This window comes from Pseudoliparis swirei, chromosome 24 (genome assembly GCF_029220125.1).
Source record: "Pseudoliparis swirei isolate HS2019 ecotype Mariana Trench chromosome 24, NWPU_hadal_v1, whole genome shotgun sequence".
NCBI classification, from domain to species: domain Eukaryota; kingdom Metazoa; phylum Chordata; class Actinopteri; order Perciformes; family Liparidae; genus Pseudoliparis; species Pseudoliparis swirei.
Window position 1 is genome coordinate 20050841 of NC_079411.1, and position 26588 is coordinate 20077428.

Here is a 26588-nt window from a genome sequence, read left to right on the forward strand (position 1 = left end):
CTGAATGTCCTTTATTAGCCTATGATTAATTATTTAAGAAAACATATTCACTAGATAAACATGTATGTTATTTTGTGCAAGATTCTATTAGTTCAAAGAGACAACTTTAAAACGGCTTACCACTTTTCAGATGCATATTGAAAATGGCTACTTGCACGGTTTAGTATGAGCCTCCAATTTTTTTCTTCTAAAAGAGCTACCCGCTCAGATTAGATTAGAAAACTTTATTAATCCCCACACATTTGCCACTAACAAGTCATAAGGACAACAATAGACACAGTCCACAGAGCACAACAGACAAGAAAAACACTACAAGGAACAAACAAAACCAGAAGATGCCCCATAAAACATGACCATCAGAAAGATGCTAAATCTAAATCTAAAAAAAACTAAAGATGTTCATTAAAAAATAGAACTGCTGCTGGACCTTAAATGCCCCCTTCACTAAAATTATTTGTCAACACAAGATTGCTTGATGTTATTTGAAGTGCAGCAGACGGTAGAGGGCAGCAGCAGCAAAGGTAAAGCTTTGCAGACCTCCAGCTTGACGCTCTGCCGTGATACGCGCCGACACATCCGCACACACAGGTGAGCTCACTCTCACTAGAAAAACTCACTAGCAACGATCGCCGTGGGCTAAGCCCCAGATGTATCCAAATCCTAGAGACGCGCCTGGTCTGAACCCAGAGATCTTATTCCTTTTAGGACTCAATCGACTCTAGCAGAGTCATTGCTAGCATTAAGGACACTGAGGTCATGTCCACAGTTCTTTCCAAGATATTTGATCATTTTAGCTTCCTGATGAGAGTCAATTCATTTGGGCTGATGTTGTGATTTAAAAACTTGACTTCACGGGGTCTGTTTAGGGGCTTTATTTGACTCCGTACCTCATTATTTATAAAATACTGGCTACAGCCTCAGTCTCAAAATTACAGTTTATTAGAATAAAGTATTGACATTGGTTCAAATGTGAAGGATTGCAATCCAATCCAATATTGTGATTACGCATCAGTCAGTGCATTGGCAGTTATGCCATTCTGATTTCCTCTCCTACCCCAGGTTGTCTTCAGCCTCCTCTTCCTCTGGTAAACAGTCTGCTGCCATGTCCAGAAAGAGTTTGTGGGGAAGCAAAACCTTCTCACACACATCTCTATTTCTGAGCGTGTGCCCTCTGGCCATTGCAGCTGCACCTCTTCAGCACAAGTAGCTATCATTTCCTTTTTGTCCCCTCCCACAACCCTCCCAATTTAAATGTGCTTTTTTTGGCATGGCGTGTAAATAGATTGGTTCTGCCAAGGCATATGAGAGGAAAAGAAAATGAGGGAAATTGTAATATGAAGAAGGTATATGGGAAAAGAATGATTCAATAACAATCTTGTATGTATCTCAGGTAAGATGTCCCTCCAGTTTGAAATATTGTATGTGTCTTTAAAAACAGTTTAATATATGTACACGCTACTTATTTTATCTGTCTGTCCTACCTTTTGGAATCTGAGCTGCTCATCTTGCAATGTTTCTGTTTATGCTCAACAGAGAAGGATGTTTTTCTTCATGTGGCAGGTTTATGAAGCCTGAAAGAGTTTTTTTAACTAAAAGGTTATGTTGGCTGATCATGCATGCACTTTTATGTCAACAAGCTGTTACCATTTTAAGAGAACCAAAACAAAATAGAAAGACCATGCAGGGACAGGCTTAGTAAAAACCATCACAGGCAGGTAGATATCAGGTATGTTCTCAAAGTTAGAGAGGTATGAGTGGTCGGATTGGTATTTTATTCCATAAGACTGCTGCATGAGCAGCACAGGCAGTCTGGTCTCCAGCTCTGGTTCAGGACTCCTGGAGTACTAAACCAGCTGGAGTGTGTTGAATATTGAGTGCCAGAGCAACAAAAGATGAGATATAAAAATGGCAATTTTCCAACCACCAGATCCAGTGGATATTACATCTCTCAGACAGGGGGCCACCAACTGTATCATATAAAACTACTCGTGAGCGTGATTATCACCAGTAATGAAACTTAGGGCAGAGTGGTCAAATAAATCTTGAGACCTCAGAGGGGAGCAGCACCATGTCGATGTTTGACATATTTCAGAATTCAGAGAAAAAGAGGTGCACATTTATTTTTTATTACATGTCAGATTTTTTTGTTGTTGTTTAGTTTAATTTATTTAGATCAGCAATACTACACAAAAATCAAAATGTCAACAAAAGAAGAAAGTGGCCGACCGAAAGGGTCAAGGCTGAAGCTATCAAGCTTATAAGTGCCCTAACCTATGCTTTCATGAAAATACTTATTTTAGAGAACCATTACATATACCTATATATATATATACATAAACATATACACATGCATACAAATTCACACACCCATATAAACATATATACACACACATACCTACATATACATAAAACAATCAACAAAACAAAAACAAAAAAGCTTGTCCCCATTATCCGTTACTTATGATGCGTCATCAATGCTGATACATCTGTACTTGTCCAGAGTCATGTCTTAAATTTTTTTTTTTATATCACCAGATTCTTACTTTCCTTGATGTCATCAGTTAAACTATTCCACTGTTTCACCCCACAGACAGATGTACACATGTTTTTTAGAGTTGAATGAACAATCGACTGTTTGAAATTCCATCTCCCTCTTAGTTCATACTCTCCTTCTCTATCTCTAAAAATCTTTTGAATATTTCCAGGAAGTGAATTATGTTTAGCTTTGTACAGAATTTGTGCTGTTTTGAACTCTACTATATCCCTAAGTTTCAGTGTATGTGATTTTAAGAACAGTGAATTGGTGTGCTCAAGATATCCTACATTATTTACTATTCTAATTGCTCTCTTTTGCATGATGCATAATGGCTGTAGGGTGCTTTTGTAGGTGTTTGAAGCTGCTTCTGTTCAATAGGCAAGTACCTGACACAGTCACGGTTTATAACAAGGTCTTATACAGGATACTTAAGTTAACATTTCTGCCAAGATATAAAGATTCTGTGACTCTTTTGATCGTAGAGAAATGGTTATTGTCATCTATTCCTCTGGATTTAGAGAATGTCACAGATGTTATTGCATTGTATCATAATTCAAGGTTAATAAGGACAATGCATTAAACCTGCGTTATTGATTTTTTGCCACTTTGGTGTCGCATAACACATACACCATTGACATCACCTAATAAAGTTAAGGGGCTTCAATCAATATTTCCATAACAATGGATCAAATAACAATATGTGATTTGAAAGGGGACGCTTGTGATGACAAATCAACAGAGAAAAGTCACCTGACTAAGGTTCCCCTTACCTTTACAGATCATTCTAGCAGTTTTCAACTTATTGTTTACATTTTCTGACCAAAAACGTTCCTGTTCTGGTTAACTTTCACTTAACCTACTTAACCTGCTCCGCCCCAAATGGCAGAAAGATATAGTTGCAAACCTCCGCAGGGCGTTACAAACAAAGTATGTCATGAATGCTTCTTGGATGCATTTACACTATTTTTAATAATAATAATAATAATAATTAGAGTAGCTTTAAATCAGTTGTAATTTATCTATTAGTAATGGGACAGAATACGCAGTAATTGAATGACTCACTATATCCCAAAAAAGTGTTTTTTTGAATGATTAAAACAATATGGGGACTTTGGGAACATCTTCAGGACCAAGGACAGCGCCAACCATATTTGTTCTTGTTCGTGTGGTATGGTTTGAATCAGGCTGTTACTGAAGCTTCAAATGTAAACCACACATTATCCTGCAATGAGTTTGCTTTCACAAAACATAACAAAGTTTGTATTTGTCAGTACGATATGGCTTTGTGTTTGGCTTATTGCGGCCAGTCTAGTGGACGTTTGTTGCAACGATGCAGAACATTTACATAACATCTGTCAGTTGTTTATGAAAAATATGATTATGCACAACCTGCAGATAGCAACCGGTATCAGTATCATCATGTGTACAAGGCACATTTTTACATCACTTTATTTTTATATTTCGAACACGTGCACAGGAACTGTATTTCAATAATAAGTGTTTTATACATCATTGTCTCTAAAACATACAGTTAAATAGGCACATTCGCATTCAATGCATGTGCGCACAGACATGTGCAAAGGGACAATATGTGTATTGCGTGATGGAGTTGTGTTGACAGAGACCCTTGACGCTCCCCCCCTCTTTGTCTCTAGGTTTCTCCACCACTCTCTCTCTCTCTCTCTCTCTCTCTGTCTCTCTCTCTCGGTCTCGCTCTGTTTTCCTCTCCACCCCTCTGTCGTTCAATCAGGTCCTCACAACACACACACCAGAGCCTCCAAACGCCTCATCTCCACCAGAGGCACAGAATCAGAGGCAGGGATAGTAGAAGTGACGGGAGAACAGCAGCAGCATCTCCGACAAGCATCTCCCTCACAGGGGACGAGAGGAAGAAAGAGAGAGGTGGGAAGAGGAGAAGAGAGAGAGTGAGAGAGAGAGAGAGAGAGACGGGGAGGGAGGGAGTGTGAGAGAGCAAACCAGTGAGGGAAATAAGTTGTTAGTTGGAGGGAGGACAAGCGAGGGAGAGTTTGGAGGGTGGCAGTGGGGGGATTCAGAGCTTCATCATCCCTTTTCTTTTTCCGGCTGTGAGCACTGCCTGCCACCTTTCTTGTTCCCCTCCTTCTCGTCCTCCTCCTCCGTCTCCTCCTCCTGCTCCTGTTCTTCTTCCTCCTCTCCGCTCCTCTTTTCATCCCAAATCTCCTCTCCCGGCTCCCGCCGTGGGGTCTCAGCTCTCCAACTCCCTCCCCCCCTCCCTCGCTCCCTACCTCCCCCGGGCGCTGCTGGGAGCCTCCGGGCTGCTGCGCCGCAGGAGGATGTCTCACAGGGAGTCGCCTCCGCCGCCCTCGCCACCTCCGCAGCTGCTGGGAGTGCGGAGTGGAGAGGTGGAGCGCGAGGACCGTCCGGAGCGTGCCGAGCCGCTGTCCGACGCCGAGAGGGAGATCATCCAGGACACGTGGGGGCACGTCTACAAGAACTGCGAGGACGTGGGGGTGTCTGTGCTCATAAGGTCAAGAAACAAATACTAATGATTTTATTGTCACGGAGAAAGACTCCCAGATGTGTCACAGTATGTGTGTGCGTGTGTGTGTCCGTGTGTGTGTGTGTGTACACTTATAAACAGTGAATACATTGTTTAAGATGCGTAAGGGTAAGGCTGTGTGTGTTTTTCTATCTGTTGCTCTCTTTGGGTGCGGATGCCTATCTCACAGTGGATCCTTAATGCGTCTATAAACTATCTGTGATGAATTCGCTCTCTCTCTTTAATATGTAGTGCATGGTAAAGTATAGTAATTGGATCTCCCCCCTCATTTGTCCTCTGTTATTTGCATTATTGTATCCTCTAACGTATAATGACAGTGAGAACAAATTTGCAAAATTATCATAAATGTAGTTATACAAACTGGACCTTTTTTTGTTTGCCTTTTTAAAATCTGCTGTGACTTTAAAGGCTCACTTCATTTGGTATGATAAGGGCTCATCATCCTCCCCTATTCAATTCAATTCAGTTTATTTGTATAGCCCAATTTCACAAATTACAAATTTGTCTCTGAGTGCTTTACAATCTGTACACATAGACATCCCTGCCCCAAAACCTCACATCGGATCAGGAAAAACTCCCAAATAACCCTTCAGGGGGAAAAAGGGAAGAAACCTTCAGGAGAGAACAGAGGAGGATCCCTCTCCAGGATGGACAGATGAATAGATGTAATGTGTACAGAAGGACAGATTTAGAGTTAAAATACATTCGATGAATATGACAGAGTGTATGAATAGTTCGTAGTAGGCATATTCCACGATGGAGGCCTCCACGATCCATCAGGCAGATGGCGGTAGAGAGGAGGAGTGGGCGGAGTCTCAACAGTGGGCGGAGTCTCAACAGGGCAGTGGCGTGGTCGGTAGCAGGAATTCCACGACCCAGACCTCGATGATCCATTAAGCAGATAGGATCTATGCCGTCTCATAGGGTCCGATGACCCCATGAGACGTGAAGTCAAAAGGACTCCGGGGAGAAAGCAGAGTTAGTAATGTGTGATGGAGAGATGAAAATTCATCCCTAAGGAGAGAAAAAAGAGGAGATAGGTGCTCAGTGCATCCTAAAACGTCCCCCGGCAGCTATAAGCCTATAGCAGCATATCAAGGGGCTGGACCAGGTGAATCTGATTCAGCCCTAACTATAAGCTCTTGTCAAAGAGGAAAGTCTTAAGTCTACTCTTAAATGAGGTGACTGTGTCTGCCTCCTGGACTGAAATTGTGTTGCTGGATCATATTTGAGGAATACAGAGGTCACAAATGTGGTGAAAAGAACAGTAAGAAAGGTTGTTGTTTATTAACCGAAGGGGAGGTATTAAATCAATAACATAAACATATTTAATGTATAATTACAAATACTGCCTTTATAAAGATTTACTTATTATTATTTTTAATTATCAGCAATTACTGTCTTCTCTCTCTCGCGGTTAATCCAAGTTTCCCTTGATCCTTGTCTGGAGGTTGTAAAATCTTATTTTTAATATGTAGATACACGGATCTATTTCCTGCAAATCCCCAAAGCCCCTGTGAGAGGTGCCAGGCTGTGTGGCGGTTTAACCCTAGTGGCCACAGTCTGAACTGCAGGCCGTGTGACTTTTCTCATACACAGTCATTACAAAACGCATCTAGGAGTGACTCTTTAAATTGGGCCCATTACGTCCAATACAAATTAAAAAATATTTGTTTGTGTCATTCCAGCAGAAAGTCAGCTGGCTCAGCCAAAGTATATATTTTCAACTTTATCTCAAGGGTTATACTAATAAATGACCAGTTATATTCCAGTTAGTTCTTAAACCACCCTGGAAGCTGCAATGCTATGAGATAAACAAAGAGAATGTAAATTGCTGTGACCGTTAATATGCACCAAGCACCAACCCAGGGTGATGACTTGTTGGTCAGTATATCTTATTGTTGCATATTATAACATTTTAATCTTGTTTTTTGCTGAACTCACCCTGCTGCAGTGATGCAGGAGTGTACTCCAGGGTGGGTGACACTGTGACATCACGATGGACGTGGTTACGAGTGCAACAGACTTTAAACCAAAGAGGACAGTGAAATAGATATTCTCCTTTAAATTCAAGTTATCCCAGTTGTTGTTGTCTTGGCTGCAAAATAGTCTGATACCATTTACATTTGTATGAAGTCCAAGTTTACACCATGCATTGAGATAGATTTATGTTAATTAAACTTGCAGATTCTCCCCCCACCCCCCAACATACACAAAGAAAAAGAAACAATAATTTTCATTATTTTTGCATTGAAATGGGTTAGCATCAGAAGATGATGCATGGATGTATGAGACTCGTTCATTTCATTTAAGTCAAATTCACGAACATAATACGGTTTATACCTCATAAACTTTCATCTTTGGGTGTACTGTAAGCACCTTATATTGCATATATATTCTTATATTACTCACAGTGCTCTTGCTCAACCAATACTACTGTCTTCTTAAGTTATCAATACTTAAAATCAAACATTTTCCTCCAAGAGCCCATCATCTTCAACAGGCACTCGATCTATGTGAAGCTTCACTGCAAAGTGTTGCGGATGTTTTTCCTGCTTCTTTTTATGTTTAATATTTTTTTTAATAAAAAGCCAAAGGAATGGAAAAATGGAAATGTCCCCGGCTAAACTTTCTCAGTGTTACACTAAGAAAAGCCTTTAGGGCTTGTTAGCATGGACAGTGAGTCGTAGCCAAGGACAAACTGGAGTGAGACAAATGGATTTTCGGTGAGGGGTGACGAGCTTTGGCACTTAAACGTCTCCCTCCATACCACATCTGCCTTCTCCTCTGTCACAGTTTTTCTGTCTTCTCTTTCTTTTCCTATTTAGACTATATTCTCCCTTGATACAAAATTTGACATTTTATCTTCCTGTCAAAGTTTAGCTGGTGGTGATAACCATCAAAATAAAGGCTAACAAACCTGCTCTGAACATTACATATACATCTTTAGCTGACTGGTGAAGATACATATTGAAATCTTAGAGCTTTTGGAAGCCAAGGAGCAACACGATGTGTAAAGAGGGCGAAAAGCCAGACAGGTGACAGAATAGAACTAGAGTTACAACTAATTAACATTTTCTTTATGGATGTAATCATGCTTTGTATCATTAACTAAAACCAGGAACAGTTCACAGCTTCGTCAGCTGCCTTTTAAAGAATGACAAAATAAAAAGATTAATCAACATTTTTGGGCCGGAGCTTTTAAACATAAATGTTTTTAATAGAAATAGTGGCACATTTAAAGGGAATTTGCGAATTTAGCGAGCCTGGCTCTTCCAAAGGGTAACACGATCTTGCAACTCGCTCACAATTTAGCACGTTGTTTATCCTTTCTTTTATCCTTAAAACTACTAGTGTGTAAAAACTGACTTGGAGCAGCAACCAGTTCCTGGACTCTCTCTGGTTGTCTGACAACTTCACGGTGAAGACAGTTAAGGTAGCGTTAAAGGTGCTAGGATGTAGATTCAATTATTGTTGGAGAGATTCAGGCTAGCTGCTTGCCCCTTGTTCTAGTACTTAAGCTAAGCTAAGCTATGCTAGCCAGCTGCTGGCTGTAACTGTATTTACAGACATGAGGGTATTATCTTCTTATCTAATTCTCGGCAAGAAAAGAAAAAAAGGTGCATTTCCCAAAGTGTTTAATTACCCTGAAAGAAATTCCTCATTCACAACTATTTGTATGATGCTACTAATAATCAAACAAAAAACCATCATCAGAGTCCAGGGGGACGCCTTCACATTGCTTTTGTCCAGTCTATATATACATATCATATGACACTTTATGAATATACAACCATAAAGCTATATGGTTGTATATACACAGCTAAATACATTACGAATATACAACATTAAAGCTGTAATACTATTGCTTTACAAATAAGTGAGTGTTTAAATATATATACATATCATATCATATAAAATAATATATATAAATATAGAGAGATAAATATATATATATATATATATTTATATATCGAGAGAGATACATATATATATATATCGCATATTACACGTATAAAACAGTAAAGCTGTAATGATATTGCTTCAGGTATCAGTGAGTGTTCCCTTAATAATAGACTCAAATGCTGCATCTAAATTGTTCAGAATGATCTTCTGTTGACTGATTGTTTCGCTCTGTGATGCACAAAGAGTGTAATTAACAACAGTTGGCTGGCAGTTTGTCAGTTACCTAACATAACCTGGGGCTGACAATCGGTCAGTCGTGCACGGTTGAGATCTTATCGTTGAGATCAGTGCACAACGTGTGATCTGGGATTTGCATTTTCATGTCAATCTGTATGGAGAGAATAGACAGTGACAATAGCCTCAGATGATCTCACCAATGCGTACAAATGCAATTGCATCAAGAGGGAGAGCACCCCAGGCGTCTGCAGAACCGTGCATATAGCAGCTTTGTGAGGAAAATCAAACCCTGCATACTTTGACTTACATGGTAGTTATAGTGACAGTGCTGATGGAAGGATTCACAATGAAACAGAATTCTGACACAAATCATGAATTTGAGATATTTCATGCTGTAAATCTGTGTGATGCTGCGTTGAGGTTCTCTTCCTGCCGTCCTGTCTCCGGATATCCTGACGTTAATGAATCAGAAATGGAGGAACAAATATTGTCGCCCTCTGTGGTTACCCAGAGCTCTACGATAGTACCTTGTATTCTGACTTGACTTTGGATAACTCTTATTCAGAGTTATTTAAAAGTACTCATCTGGGGACCATACATATCTGAATATAATTATAGCAATAACACCCAGTAGTTGTCAAGATAAGTCAATGAAAAGTCAGGGAATCACCAAAGTCGTAATGATATATATAATGGGGAACAAGAATGTTTGGACACAATTTCCTAGCAATCTATCCAATAGTTCATACTGTAGGTGTACTACAATCAGGATTATATATTCTGTTTAATTGGTCAATAATTAATTAAGCCGTCAGTCACAGAGTTTGTCTTGTGTAACAGACGTCCTTGAAGATCCCGCAGTGAGGCTCAAGGTTGTTCATGGTAGTCCAAAGAATTATAAATAACTCTTCCAATCACAGAGTGACTAACAAGCCTCACTAATGGTGCTGCTTTGGGTTTGATGACTTCATTTAAATGCAGAGACAGGTGCATGGATGTATTCAGAGCTCTGCGAAGTACAAAACACCAGGACTCCTCTCCCACAGCGAAAACATGTTTCTCACCATGCCTCTAGAGACATGCAGTTTTACAATTCTGAAACATAATAGGGATCAGGTAGTCACTCTGGTCTCCTCATGTATCCCTCCATTAAAAATGCACTGCACACCACCCAACCTGCCATTGCAGGACATTTGGCCCTTTGGTTCTTTACATGTGATGAGTGCTTTCACATCAAAACTAGTAGTGCATCTAAAAGCTTTATCAATATGCTGATGTTTTACCATACAGCCTCTTAATACTGTTTACTCACAATATTAAAAGGCAGAGGTTATGAGCAATACACTTAAAAAATAAATGAATGAGGCCTTGCAGTGGCTCCATATCTAAAGAATGAGTGAATTGCACCATTCAAATCTTAAATTCTGTGGGTCATGGGGTCCACTTTAAAGGATGATAAGAGATTTTTGGATCAAAAAAAGGTTTTCTGAGCCTGTTGAATGTTATTCTTTTAATGTACTGTAAAATTAGGGGCACCAGGGGATTCAATATTTATCATTCTAACACGAGAAGACAGGCACAAAAACATGAACTTTTTTCTTCTTCAAAGAAAACATCAGAGCAGCACTCTGTTTTCCTAAATCGCTGCAGTTAACTTTGTCTGGGCAGAAAAAGAGCTACTAGAAAGTCTCTATTATTACCGTCGCCGAGGAAAAGAGGGTGTTTGTCTCGTGACAGCTGGAAGAGCCAAGCTAGGAGCACTTCAGGCAAGCCGAGCCTTTGTAGGTCTAGCATGACATAGGATCTGGGGGATGTGGATGTACCGTAGTGTAGCGCCGCTGCCGAGGGCCAAACTCAAGCTGGGAAGTAACTGTACTGGCAAATCTAGTCAGCTGGAGCCCTGACAAGATTAAAGTGGGTCAGAGCAGTGTGTGTGTATGTCTGTGTGTTCATACAAGTCAATGCTGTCAGTCAATAATGGTTTGTATGTCTGTAAAGGTGTATAGCTCTCTGTTAGAAATTATACTTTGCATTGTTATCAGTGAAAACTGATTTCTCACATATGCTTTTCTCTCAGCTGGGGGAAACTTTGGTAATGCGCTGACATACCTCCCTCTGCTGAGCTGCTGGGAGCTCAAAGTCTCTCTGTGAGGAAAACTGTCAAGCTGCCGAATCAAAACAAATCCTCCTCACAAGAATCTCACAAGACAATTTACATTGTCTTTGTTTATCTCTCCTCTTACATCTACCAGGGTGGTATACGAATGGAATTTACTACATCGGGACCTAGAATAACTCTTGTTGTACACACTGGGCAGACCACAAAAGCAATCCAGACATATCAGAAATAATGAAGTCACAATTGTTCATGCTTTTTGAAAGTTCTGAGGTGAAGCTTGGTAAAGACCAGTGAAGTCCTCTGTTAGACAACAGCTCATAGGTTTGTGAGAGGCGGTCAGGACAGGGTAGCTAAACCACTTGTATTTGATTTTTACTTATTTTCTCATAACCAAATTAACTAGGTCTTACTTTAAACTAGACCAGTAGTTTAGCTTTAGGGATGGCAATACCAGTCTGTGTGTTAGTTAGTTCACCACTTTGGTCCAGACTGCAATGTCTCGATAATTGTTGGATGGATTGCCACGGAATTTGGGACAGATATCCGTGGTCCACAGCGGATGAATCCTAATGACATTGGTGATCCTCAGATCTTTCAACTGGTGCCATCACCAGATCATGATTTGTCCAATAGCTGCAAAACTAATGGCTTTCCCATCAGTCTCCGCTGTACTTTGGGTTTGGTTTGTTTGCTAATTTGCGGATGTTAGCATGCTAACACACTGAACTAAATCAGTGAACATGGTAAACAATATACCTGCTCAACATCAGTCTGTTAGCATTGCCATTGTCGGCATGCTAGCATGCTGCCGTTAGCATGAGGTCAAAGCATGGCTGTGCCTAAGTCCAGTGCTACACAGCTGCGAGCTAGGCGTAACGAGGAATGGACACAAAGGAGCATTTAATCAAAGGGGCCTGTGCTGGTAGTTGTCTAAGGTACTGTACTGGGAAGACAATGAAATATGACCCATGAAGTCCAGTTGGAGTAACAGATGAATGTTCATAATTAAAGGCATATCAGACCACAAACCATCGCAATAGGCTACTCACAGTCAACTATTTAACAACAAAGCGCCTTGATAGACAACGTTGCATTGCGTAGCAGCAAAAGTTTTCCTTTTTGAAGGTGAACCTTCCCAACTTGGGGCTAATGGTGTGATAACGACCGTAGTCTTGTTAATTTAATGGAAGGCAGAATAAACTATATTGTTAACAACAAAGAACAAACTAGACCAACATGTTAATTAACCCCTTTCGAACTTACACCATGTTTTATAAATATGTTGGCAATTTTATATAAGCACATGATTCACTTTTACTAAAAATTCATACTTACAAGGTTGGACCTTGTTTCATGTTGATGTAACACTGATTAAAGTTGGATTTGATTATAGTTGTATCTATTGGCATAAACAGCATGAGACACAATTAAATGCCATTCTTAAACACACATGCACACACTTAATTTATAATAACATATGAAAAATAATGTATGTTTCTGTGTTTGTAAATCACACTTAACAAAAAATGACTTCACAATGAAGGAAGTCATTGAAATGTAGGGTATCTGTGCATTAAAAGGCCTTGGGGATATATAATATGCAGACTGACTGAGGATCATGTTTGGACATTGGAGAGAGAGAGAGTGAGTTTCCAGCCTCTGGCCTTTTGTTTCTTGGAAAAATTCTTATTTTTCATGGATGAGTCCCCACATGCTTTGGTCAAATGTTGTGATGCATGCATGGTTTTCATTATCATAGATTTCCCCTGGCTTTATTATGGGCTTCTGATGGGATTTGTCCCAGTTAAGCTGAATAGATGTCAAAGATTTATTGCCAACTAAGAATAAAAAGCAAACTTTTTTTCTTATTTGTGTAATGTCTTTGTGGTCTTAATGCTTCACTCCCTCTCCAATTGGTATTTAGGATTGTATATTCTGTGTTTATTGTTAAGATTGGAAAGTTTGTGTCAAAATACAATACAAAAACAGAAGATTATATACAGCAGGAGCCTTTTTTCCCTCTGCTCGTTTCTAATTGCTCCTCTCATTCCCCCCTGGCAACAACAACAACAACAAAAACAGTAAAGAAAATAAGAAACCTAAACTATTATTTTAATTATGGTATATTTGTGGAATCATATGGCATCGTTATAAGGAGGAGCCACTGCTTAATTATCATAGTTTATCCCAATCTCATATGCAGGAGTATAAATAGCATAGCATTTATGAGAGCTGAGTCTGGTGGGAATGATATTAGCTTTTCTGGTATTTGCTCATGAACCAAAATATTGGACAAATCCAATTTAGATCTGATGATGGTTCTAGATGAAAGATCTGAACAGGGATGTCTTTAAAACTTTCCAATACATCACAATTTTGTATATTCCCCGTCTTGGTTGATTGCTCAACGTTTCTTTTTTCTTTTTTGTCAACTAAGATTTCTTTAGTTGTTCAGTGATTTTGTCATGCTGTTTTCATACAAAATGACTACTTATAAGCACATCTCTTGGATACACAATATTTAAAGTGTTCTTTGTGTGTTAAATTGTCTAATCGACTAGCCGATGGTAGTGGTGTCACAATCCTTCCATTCCAGGATACGGTTGGACATTGGACAAAAAAACAAACATTTTCTGTCTTTGTTTTTCCGTATTCTGAATTTCCTTCTTAGGTTCTTTATCAACTTTCCATCGGCCAAACAGTACTTCAGCCAATTCCAGGACATGGAGGATCCAGAGGAGATGGAACGAAGCTGCCAACTTCGGCAGCATGCCTGCAGGGTGATGAATGCCATCAATACCGTGGTGGAGAACCTCCATGACCCAGAGAAGGTGTCAGCAGTGTTGGCTCTGGTGGGAAAGGCCCATGCCATCAAACACAAGGTGGAACCCATGTACTTCAAGGTGACTTCAAGGAATAATTCATTGTCTGGTACTATAAGATCAATATACATTATTAATCTGTGATGTTCAGGAGTAACCTTATGATAAAGTGTAGAACTTGACCTCTTTACTGACTTTACTTTGATCGAGGATTTTCTAAATTTCCAAGAATCGCCTTCAACAATTCCGCAAAGTACATTGCCATAGGGGTATTTTTTCACTGCTAGGAGACGTATTGCTTTATAGTTTGGGCTACTTGATTGGCGATGCAACAAAATAAATGCCCTTAAAGATAATGGTCTGGTTAAGTGGCACAGTGAGTGTTTTCTTGCTTCACCAACCTCTTGCATTATCAAAGCATTTCATTAGCACCCTTTAGAAATGTTCTCATTTCCAATCAAATACCACGGGGTATTCTCCTGCCTATTTAAATTGAATTAAATTGCTCAAAAAATGTATGTTCTTTTTTTGCTCTGACCTGTTTTCCCATTTCTGGCCTGTTTGCACCTGTGTGCAAAAACACATCAAATTGTTTAGAGGCTGCATGTTTTTTGTCATTGTTTTTTGTTTTATACCAAGTTAAGAAATTATAATTTACTCAGACATGAAAAAAAGAGTGTATACTGAATGTGGGGAAGGCAACATCCCTAGCTTCCTCAGGTTTTCTTGATCAGAGAAATCAAACAACTGATTAGAAGTCAGCAAAAACATTTTAATTTACACTTTAAGAATATAAATAAAACACAATTATGAATTCCATCTCTGAGTGTAATGTATTTAATGTCCTGTAATGTGCCACATGAGCTCACATGCACTAAAAGGCACTCGCGGCCTGGCTATGTGATCAAAGCGAGGAGAAGTTCTGATGTCCACAGAGGAAGAGTGACATCATTGTCTGCTCACGGATACATTACTATTTTAATGCTTTTAATATCAAAGTTAAATAATCTAAAAGTTATTTCATTTCCAGACTTAGCAGTGCTTATTACCCCATGAAGGCGGGAGAAGACAGAATCAGAATAAGTGTCGTCAAAAATGTTTTAAATCCAGTGCTTAATGAAAACCATCTGGTTGCATATTTTTCAATGTGAAACTCTGATTATTACATGCTTTCTTCTCTGTTATTCAAGAGGGGAATTATATGCTTCCAACCTTCAAGTCTTTTGAATGTCGATTGCAGTTGGTTCATCAATGCAGCTGTGAAAATCACACATTACCGCCATTTAAGCATCCCTCCACCGGCTTCCGATTGCCTTTGGAAAGTGTTTTAAGATTTAATTGATCACTTTGGGAATAAATCATTAAATTGATTAGTTCCAATGTGTATTCCCTGTACTGTTAACTTAATATGTATATGGGTGAACAACTTAGGTCATTATTTTATAATTTTGGCGGTGATCATGATTGTGGTGAATTTGTGTAAAATCAAGATTATTAAGAATATTCTTTTCTGATTAATTAATAATTTCAAGTGGTTTATAACACAATATGCCAAACATTTTTGCTGCCGGTTGAAGCTCCTCAAAAGTTTGAACTTTTTAATTTTAATATAATTACCTTCGCATTCTGCGAAAGGTTATGTTTTGATCGCTGTGTATTTATTTGTGTGTGTGTGTGTGTTTGTGTTTTATTCGCATAACTCAAAAAGTATTAAATCGAATCGCATGACATTTGGTGGGATGATTGGTTATTATCCGGGGACCATTTGATTAGATTTTGGGATCGATCGGGTCAAAGGTCAAGGTCATGAAAAGGTACCCAAAAAGTGGCTGCGGCGAAGGTATGCGCTCTACCGAGTGCCCGTTCTAGTTTATAAATGTATTAGCTATACAGGGCAGGGCAGCTGTGGCTACTGATGTAGCTTACCACCACCGGTATGAGTGTATGTATGACTACTGGACTCTGGACTCTGTAAAGCGACTTCGGGTGTCTTGAGAAGCGCGATATAAAATAAATGATTATTATCTATCTATCTATCTTTCTCTCTCTCTCTCTCTCTCTCTCTCTCTTTGTAAAGGCACCATGGTTCCGCAGCTCTCAACCAAATAGCATGGCCTTCCTTCCTGCATGGACTTGCTCAGTTGCCTTGGAGATGGTTTAGTTTAGTCTCACCTCTCTAACAGGTCGTATCAGGGGACATTAGGACGCCATTCCAAACTGCTATTAATTTTTTCTCAGTTTGAAACACTTTAATTGAGAATCTACATGTCCCTATTTCTGTCCCGCCACTGCTCATCTACTGCATTTACATCTTTATTCTTGTTTTTATTTCATCCATTTTCACTCCTCACATGTGTTGTACTTTCCCTCTACTTATTCATGTTCTTTCCCTTTGTATTGCCTGTCCACCCACTGCTCTCGTGCTTTCCTGTTATCATTTTGTTATTCTCGCCTCGCCCACTTTTCTGTGAGAGCGAATTGAATTCGTTATTGCAACCGCTCCGCTCTCACTTTACATTACCCTCTGTTCCTTCCATCTGCTGATGTCTCGATAGATCTCTTTCTCTTTTACCCCCATGTTAATTAAGTTTCTTTCTCACCCTCTTTCCTCCCAGATCCTGAGTGGTGTGATACTTGAGGTGATGTCTGAAGAATTCCCTGAGTTTTTCCCGACAGAGGTGCAGATGGTGTGGGCCAAACTGATGGCGGCGGTGTACTGGCATGTGACAGGTGCCTACACAGACGTGGGCTGGCTCCAGGTCTCCAGCTCAGCGGTGTGAAGAGCTTGGAAGAAGAGGGGGTAAAGGAGTTTCAATTGCAAGCAGTTCTGTGAGAATGGTTTCACAAAGATGGATGAGATCAACGTGGTAATCCATGCTACTCTGTTCTTCATTTTGGTGACATTTTAGGTGCAAAGCCTTCATTGCTGTGGAGTTTCTACACCAACATTCCCAGAGATCACTTGGACACAAAACAATGTAGCCAGACAACATTTTACTTCTACTTTAATGAAGTTCTAGCCAGTGTAAAGTGGTACTTTTGTCTGTGTTTTTAGCCATGGAGGCTATCACTGCTAATGCTAACTATCACATTCTTCTTCATTGAGAAACAAACGACTGTTGCTGCCAACACATATCATCATTTGACCCATCACGAAGCCTCTTAGTTATTGTTACTAGGCCTGTCAAAGTTTCCAAACTAGTCACTTGTACAGTTTACAAACGTAATGGTGTCAAATTGTCACTCACAATTCCTGGTCAACTTTGAAACAATGGCTCCTTCATTTCAGACAGATGTACGCTTTCCATTTCCAGCTACAACAACTGTCAAAACAACAGTTTTGTATCAACTATTGCTAGCTTGCTAATTAATGTGAGCCAAGTAATATATTTGATAACGCTATTTCCAACCAACTTATTGATCAATCAGGCCATGTAACAGCAAAATCATATTATGCTCAAGGACCAAAAGTAAAAACATCCTCACCATGAAACTATGTAGGCTACAACACATGTAGACAACGGTGGAGCATTGCTATTGTGACACAGCTATGTACAGTAGTTATATCATTATGGTACAATATGATCGTTAAAGATGTGAAGAAAAATACAATATTATGGACAGTTTTCTAAAGGAAATGTAAAGGCGCTGAGGTAGGTTATATGTAATAAGCTAGTTAGCCACATATGCTAACATTTTCAGTTTAACACCCTCTTGAATCTACTGCACTATTTAAACTTTTGGTGTTGTGCTTTTGTTTGAAAAAAAGGAAACAGCACCCTCCAAACTCATGAATACCATCCTGTAAATTGATCTTTGCTGCAGCTTCATACGGACCGCTTAAGCATGTGGAGAAATCTAAAGCTGCGTGTTGTTACAGATAAGCTAACGTTCTGTAGGGCTAACGCTTTTCAGGGTACGGTTTAATGAACGGTCATCCGGGGATAGCAGACATCTATTTATACAAAAACGTCGCAGATTATTACTTTACAGAGTTACTGTTTTGAGAGAAACATCTTCAGGCAAAGCCACACATATGAATACACCTCATGATATTTTGAAAAAGAGATTAAGAAGTGTTGTAGACAGGAAGTCATTTTTCAGCTCTGAGATGAGGGATGTTGGAGCCCCAGCTGTGGGACCATGGAGCTGCTGACTGTTAATAGATTATATTTGTGTCCTACTACAGTATATCCTCATGTTTAAGGGACCTGTAGCCCTTTCTCTCTATATTGATGCATTGCGTGCTCTTAATGTCTTGTTTAACTTTACCAAGCTGTTGTTTGTATAAGTGTACAGTGGGCAAGTGTGCATATTCTTCTTCCTTCGTTTACAACTCATTGACACGTCGTGGCTGCTGACGTGTCTTAGAGGGCTGTTTTTTTTTCTTTGCTAAAAGTCTCGGTCTGGCAACAATGCTTTTAAATGTCTTCTTGCCGATCACTGTCATTACACAAACATTGGAAAAAGTGCGTCGGAAAAATATCAGCGGGTGGACACAATCAGCAGCCGCACAAGGACACGCTCACACACATGCTATAAAGACCTCCCCTGTGCTAATATTTAGAGGACTGTCGGTTGGTTTACCTCTTCTAAACCCCATCAGAGAGACGCAAGGCATTAACGGCTCCATTAAGGGCTTTAGCAAGTCACTCTGGAGGTCTACGTTAAAAACAAGTCAGCTTAAGAAGTGCAATCAGTCCATTTCCTTAGATCTCTGATCCATCTAACACAATAAATTACAACCAAATACATCCAAATACATGAAATGCATTGCACAAATTGTACTGCCTCTGCTCTGACATGAACAGGATGCTTTCTTCATTTTTGACATGGGGAATGTTGGAAGCCTCACAGTTTCTCTCTAAACTCACATGCAGCATACTCAGTTGCCCCTCCTCAAACCTGCTGCATACTGTCAAACTAACTCCCTTTACCTGACTGTTTATAACATCCTCCTCTTGTCACCGGCGGTTCAGTAATCAGAGACTTTGGACTGCATGCACTCCGGCTAGCTGTCCCCATCTGTGAGTCTCTCTGGTCAATTCCCAAACATACACGGAAAATCTGTTTAGGATGGATATTTGATCCAATCTTCAGTTTGCATCTGCGCCACTGACGTCCTGTATCTCCCATCTGACCCCTTGGCATCGGCATCTGGCTTTAATGAGGAAGTAATGAGTCTCCTCTCCTCCTCATTTGGTCATTCATCTACTGTAACTTCCCGTTGCCTCCGTTAGAGCCGCGTCACTGACCAAAAACAATTATGACTGGACAGATGGTCATAAACACTGCACCGCGCCATTCATGATACTTCTTTCTAAAAATGTCTTTCATTCACTTGACATAATGTTTTAATTGACTTCCTGAAAGTATTAATGACATGTCATGCCTCGCCTTAGACCTGGTGTTTCCAAACCTTTCCTGTCAAGCTTCCCTTTGGAAGGCAGACAAATTCATGACCATTCAGTTCTGCATTTTTCTTATTGGTCTCTTTCATGCAAATGTAAGAAAAATAAACAGTAAACTCAAAGACAAGAAATACTTATAATATTAATATTCATTTTGGATTGGACTGATGTGTTCATCTCGCCATTGAATGGCATTATAGTTTAATTTACTTCTGTGTTTGGAAGGCAAAGTGTCTTGTTATCTTGATATTAGAGTAAGATAAGGATATAATTAAGCTGCTATAGAAAATAATCCTGAGCTAAAAAGATAATTTAACTTGTGATCATGATAACCGGATAACAACAATAATTGCAACCACAGCCTGGCTTCCGTCTCGGTAAAAACTGTCTGTTTCCAGTCAAAATAAGTTTACTAAGAGCTCTCATTAAACAAGTTTATTTTAAAGTTCAACTGGAGAGCCGTAAGCTAATAAATGGATAGCTTACTGTGACTCCTGTGTTTGACTCAAAGGAGTCAAACAAACCTCAAAGTGAGCTATTTCCACTTTCACTCAAAGAGCTCAGAAGGCAGTAAAGCTGTTGTCAGCCATAAATATTCCATTTTCAAAATACACACCAGTCCTATTCTTTGCATTTCTTCTGCTGTCGGCGTCCCTCTGAGGTCAGACCTCAAGCAGCTCCGGGGTTCAGGAGTATTTTTGTTCCCCCGACATCTTGTTTATTAAACACTTTGTGGCGTGAAACATGTCTGCAAACACACAGACGGATATGTGCTGTTGCTCTGGCTAAACTGCAGGATTCGTGTCCCTTTTCGTCTTTAAGTAGCACACACACACACACACACACCAGATAATTATGTGCAAACACATCCTAATAACGCTCAGTCGCTTTCTTTATCACTTTTCACACACACACACACACACACACACACATATGGTCTTGCATTTAATGGGAGAGTTGGGCGTGTCCTTGCATGCCAAGTGTTCTACAGACACACCTAATCCAATATAAATTTGTAATCATTTTAAGACAAACAATTTGACAAATTTGGCTCATCAAATAATTTCCCACATTCATTCTCAAATAAGGGCATCACAGCATATGTGTATTTTGTTGTGCAATGTTTCTGTCTATATATCAGTTTAAAAGTTAGGACTTTATATTTTTCTAAATATATATCTATGAGAAGGATTCTATGTATTTGAATACTCTATATGAATATGTCATTGTGTACTGCGTTGTTGGTGGGAGCGAATTCAGTGGCTTTGTAGTGTTTTGAGCATGTTTGCACAACCTACCACATACTTGTACCTCCACAGACCTGGGGGAAATGAATCATGACCGTCAATAAAATATACTTGTAAATTTGTCTCTGACTGAGTTGTTTTCTTTCTAAAGAACACATTCGATCTGATAGATAGATAGATAAACCAGGTGAAGCTTCTTCTAATCCACGTTTTCACTGCACACATCCAACAAGTGACCTTGTGTCAACATTCGGGCAAAAATGTATCTGAAATTTCACCGGTGAAACGATGAGCCCACAAGTTACATAACAAAGTTTGTTCAGAGGTAATTGGCTGCTCGATCCATGCTCGCCATGAAATGTTGCATCCAGGTTACATCACCTGGAAAAAAGTATGTTTGCATTATTGTTCACATTTTTTATGAAAATGACCTGCAGCAAGGGCAAGAGTGAGATTAAAGTCAATAACAGAGACCAGGCTGAAATAAGTTACACTTAAAAGCTGTTACATCATTTTATGTAATGTTACTGAAGGTGATGTGCAACCCTTTCTTTTTCCATTTTTTCAAACAATGAATTAAACCATTTTTTGACATATATGTGGATAAAACATCAACGCTTTGGGCCGCTGGGGACTACAACTGTACTCATAAAACAAACAGCAGTCTCAGATGTAATGTAATTATTCTGTTGTTAACTTGTTTTCTTTTGTGGGAAGTCAGTCTCAGTTTAGTTTACAATAATGAGTGTAAAATAGAAGATACGAATAAACTATAATAGATTAAAACAGAAGATAGAAAAACCACAGTGCAGAGCGAGACATGAATAAAAAGCCACAAAGAATTAATAGGACGCATTGGCAAACAGAAATGTTGGGTTGAATTTGGATTATGGCCTGCAACGTAGGAAAATAAGAAAATAAATGCTGCTTCTCCTTGAGAGGTCTGGATGGTTAATAACGTGGCAGCATATCAAATATGTCGTTTGGCCCTAAACCATTCAGTGCTTTATAAACCAGTTGTATTTTAAAAGCAATTTTTTGACACACATGAAACCATTGCAGAAATCCGAGGACTGGTGTGACACGCTCCAATTTGCTGTGCTGGTGAGGACACTGGCAACTGAAACTGAGGAGAATGGATACATTATTCTATGTTTTCTTTTAGTTACAATGGTTTTGCTCATTTGTGGACGAATCAGTGTTTTTTTGTTTCAGTCTCTGCAGTCTATTGCTGTTTTTTAAATGTCTTTTCTTTTTAACTCTCCTCAGACAAAGGTAAATATGACCCAGATATCCCAACACAGCTCATATCAGCTGCCGGCAGGTAGTCAGTGGCAGATACTCTGCTTGGCAGTCCCACTGTTTCAGGAACAAGAGATAATTAAATGGATTGAGATGTAAATGTTCCTAATCACTGATTAATGGTTTCCCATTCGTTGCTGACGCTCCAGGCGAGACTATCTCCGGCTCCAGCGGGAGGTTCATGCAGGGAGGAAGATTTAATTCTTCCAATCCATACAGTAATTAATTTTTTTCTCATCATCAAAGACAATTCTGTTATATCTGCTTTCTGAATACAGGGACATTTCTAAATACTTTTGCTTTCATAAAAGGAATTCATAACCACTGTAGTTCAGAGAAATATCTTTTTTCAATATTTTTCACACTGGATTACTGTGTTATGGTTGGGTTAAAAATGTACTTAGCACTAAAAGGATTAAATGTAATATTTAGTATATAACTTGTACTGTCTTGCTGCCTGGCTTGACTAATAGGAATATTGCACCATGAGAATCTGAAAATAGAGTCATCCTCCAATGACTGTGGAGCCTGGTCCACAGGACACTGACTTGTCACCATGGCGACACATTTTCCCAGAGCACTGGCAACATGGGCTCATCAACACACCTGTACAAAGTCTACTTTGCGCTTGAGAACACATCGAGGCTAATACTCGGTTAACTTTGAGCAGCACGACGGAAAGCATTACTCACAAGCTGAAGAACTATCAGGAGGACATTTCTTGACATAAAAAACATTCATCATTTAATTGTGAGTCTCGCTAATTGTTTTTGTTTGGTTCAGTGTCACCACTCTCATTAACTTTGTCTCCAGTCTCAGTTTCCAATGCAAAACAAAGCTCAAATAAACCCACTGAAGCCGACATTAACTGACGGAGGAAACGACAGAGGGACTAGCTAGTGGACATGGGGGAGAATTTTGCAGATAATCCGGCAGTTGACGGAGACCAAAGCAGAGCTAAAAGAGAGTAAACATTTGACTAATATGAATTGGATTAGCCGGAATACAACTCAAAATGAATGCTCAAATTAATGTTAATGATCTGAATCTGTTGGACGTGTAAATAGGCAACCACTTGCTGGCATGTATTAACAGTACTAGATGTGTGCTTCTTCCACGTTCCCGTAAGTGTTCACAAAAACATGCAGCTTTTAAGACCCTTAAAGGAGTTGAATGAACATCCAGCAAATCCCTCCTTAGTGGATGGAGTTTGCTCAGTTGTCACAGGGATGGAATCCATTTTCTTGGGAAGAAGAAGAAATATATTTAGTTAAAAGCGCCAGAAGAAAAGCCTGTAGATGGACTTTGAGTTAAATGATTTTATTTGAGTTTTGCAGGTATTAAAGTATTGGGTAAAATAAAATGTATATCTGATGATTGCGCTCAGACGATCACCGAAGATGTTCGAGCTGATCGTGGGAGAAACACGAATGCCCAAATTTCACTTCAACCCATCCAATAGCTGACGAAATAATTCTGGCAAAAAACGATATCCGTGCAGGATAGAACTGGACAGAATGTAATAGAATGTCCATACGCTGAATTTTATGAATACAATTCTTGAAATTTAGAGGCCCAAGAAGTAACCGTTTAAAATATGTGTAAATGTACGCCAAATAAATTCCTTAATTCTATCAGTCAAACAAGCCCAGAGCACGGTTAAACCAGCCAGCACGCACAGTTCAACACAAATCACACCTCTGTGACACTTAATCCCCCCTCATTTCTAGGCATTGTCGAGTCCGTGCAGCTTTCCATCAACACAAAGCTGGAGAGGGAGCCTGAAGTTTTTTCCAATTAGGCGGCGAGAGCTCGTCTCACAGCTGCAGATGAGATGCACAGCCACATCGCTGCAACTTGACATTCCTGTCAGCCACTTGTGTGAACTTCCATCTGTCGGCCGTCCATGCACCAGAGGTTTCATGACAGAGCGATAACAGCAGTCACCAACGCCGTGGCTGGGAATTTCCTCGCTGCCTCGAGAATATCCACGTCCTGCTGTCTGCAAGAAATATAACTCCAGCTTAATGAGAAAGAGAGGGAGGTTTAGGATTTGATTTGTGTGTGTGTGTGTCCGTGTGGAGCCACCATGTGTCTTGGAGCTATCCTTATTACGTTGCCAGGTTGTTGTTGTTGTTCCCCTTAACAATGGCCATCATTCACTAGTAGGCTATATGAGTAGGATGCAGCTTTTAATGCGGCTAAAAATGCTCCAGCAGCTCCTCCTCAATCAGTCACAGATTTACAACATGCGATTAACTTGTCAAAGAGCATACTGTATGAACAAGTCATCTGGGGATGAATCTTAATGACTGGTGATGGACTATTTTTTTGCAGTTGTAGCGACCCTGTGAAGTGGCTGTCAATCACAGTGTGGCACCGTGGATGCTGGTCGAGGGGGCGGGCCTTTGATTGGCGGAGTAGAGGGGAGGCGGGGTTAACCTGTCGGAAAAGGGGAGTTAAGGGTGGTTGACGGAAACCGTTGTTGTTGACGTTGGAGCTGCTGAGCTGAGAGGAGCACGCTGTCTGTGTTGGTGGATGCCCAATAAAGGAGGAGTAATAACGTTGTCCCGTCTCCGTGTCATCAGTGTCATAACGCCCAAATCATCAGGTTCAGAGAGCAGGACGAGAGACGCCCAACGCAGGGACAGAAGATCACTCAACACTAATAAGTAGATCAAGCAAAATGTATTTTTGTCAAATATATCAAGTTCCTACATGTTATAATATACCTTTGTGAGAAAAATTATGTTTTTAGTTACAGGAAAAGTCATTAAATTATCAAATTGAACGTGCTATGTGTTTGCATCGTTAAAATATCCCCGTTTAATTATTTATTCTTTATATTGATTAATTAATATTCTTCTAACGTTAATACGAATATGTATCACTGGCTTTTATTTTGACTTTCATTTTAAGCACTTCCGTTCTGTCGTTTTTGGTTTCAGACGGCAGAAACGAAATACGGAGGTGGTATTCCGTTTTTCCGTTTTTGGTTTCAGACGGAAAACGAAAAAAACACGTGATTTCCGTATTCCGGATTTGGAATGAAACGAAAAAACAAACTAACAAAACGTACACGGACCGTTACACAGTATTGACTTTCGTTTTCCCTTATCCAGTGAAATATTTAAACTACATGACTGATTGGTACACAACTACCACAGACATTCATGGTCCCCAGACAATGACTCCTTTAATCTTAATTTAATCTAGTTACTAGTCCTGTGGCGCCACCAGGAGGTTAGCTAGTGGTTTAGAAGGAAACTATTGGATAGCGTACACATTTGATCCCCCCTCTGGATTAAGTTTGGTGAACTGTTGACTCATCTAGCAGCGCCATCGAGTCCAAATTTAATTTTGGTTTATGACCAAATACATGCAAAACTAATTACATTCCCGCCAGCCTCGGCTGCCTTTGTGTTTGGTGCCGCTTTGTAAATGTTAGCATGCTAACCTGCTAAACCAAGACAGTGACCATGATAAACAATACACCCGCTCAACATCCGTCTGTTAGCACTGTCACTGTGAGCATGTTAGCATGCCAACATTAGCGTTTAGCTCAAAGCACAGCCTCATATAGCCCCATGGCTGTACAGTTGTTTACCGTTTAACATATTTTCAATGAAATCAGAGCATCAATTCAATTCAATTCAATTCAGTTCATTTGTATAGCCCAATTTCACAAATTACAAATTTGTCTCGGAGTGCTTTACAATCTGTACACATAGACATCCCTGCCCCAAAACCTCACATCGGACCAGGAAAAACTCCCAAATAACCCTTCAGGGGGAAAAAAAGGGAAGAAACCTTCAGGAGAGCAACAGAGGAGGATCCCTCTCCAGGATGGACAGATGCAATAGATGTAATGTGTACAGAAGGACAGATTTAGAGTTAAAATACATTCAATGAATATGACAGAGTGTATGAATAGTTCATAGTAGGCATATTCCACGATGGAGACCTCCACGATCCATCAGGCAGATGGCGGTGGGGAGGAGTGGGCGGAGTCTCAACAGTGGGCGGAGTCTCAACAGGACAGTGGCGTAGTCAGGAGCAGGAATTCCACGACCCAGACCTCGATGATCCATCAGGCAGATGGGATCTATGCCGTCTCATAGGGTCCGATGACCCCATGAGACGTGAAGTCAAAAGGACTCCGGGAGAAAGCAGAGTTAGTAACGTGTGATTGAGAGATGAAAATTCATCCTTAAGGAGAGAAAAAGAGGAGATAGGTACTCAGTGCATCCTAAAACGTCCCCGGCAGCTATAAGCCTAAAGCAGCACAACAAGGGGCTGGACCAGGTGTACGGGCTTCAGCCCTAACTATAAGCTCTGTCAAGAGGAAAGTCTTAAGTCGACTCTTAAACGAGGTGACTGTGTCTGCCTCCGGACTGAAATTGGAAGCTGGTTCCATAAAGAGGAGCTTGATAACTAAAGGCTCTGGCTCCCATTCTACTTTCTAAGAC

General features: G+C 40.0%; 1 protein-coding gene across 1 annotated transcript; it reads left to right on the plus strand.

Moving 5' to 3' along the window:
- The first annotated feature begins 4848 nt into the window (after positions 1 to 4848).
- Positions 4849 to 20939, plus strand: cygb2 (cytoglobin 2). Its single transcript, XM_056409316.1, has 4 exons — positions 4849 to 5042; positions 14009 to 14240; positions 16775 to 16959; positions 17069 to 20939. Exons 1-3 carry the CDS (start codon positions 4849 to 4851, stop codon positions 16937 to 16939), a joined length of 591 nt encoding a protein of 196 aa, XP_056265291.1. The 3' UTR covers positions 16940 to 16959; positions 17069 to 20939.
- Positions 20940 to 26588: the final 5649 nt, after the last annotated feature.

Excerpts from the sequence above, each read along its gene's own strand:
- cygb2 (XM_056409316.1), top strand. The coding sequence starts at position 4,849 with ATGTCTCACAGGGAGTCGCCTCCGCCGCCCTCGCCACCTCCGCAGCTG. Across the intron at positions 5,043-14,008 it reads GGGGTGTCTGTGCTCATAAG|GTTCTTTATCAACTTTCCAT; the intron begins GTCAAGAAACAA and ends TTTCCTTCTTAG. Across the intron at positions 14,241-16,774 it reads TGGAACCCATGTACTTCAAG|ATCCTGAGTGGTGTGATACT; the intron begins GTGACTTCAAGG and ends CTTTCCTCCCAG.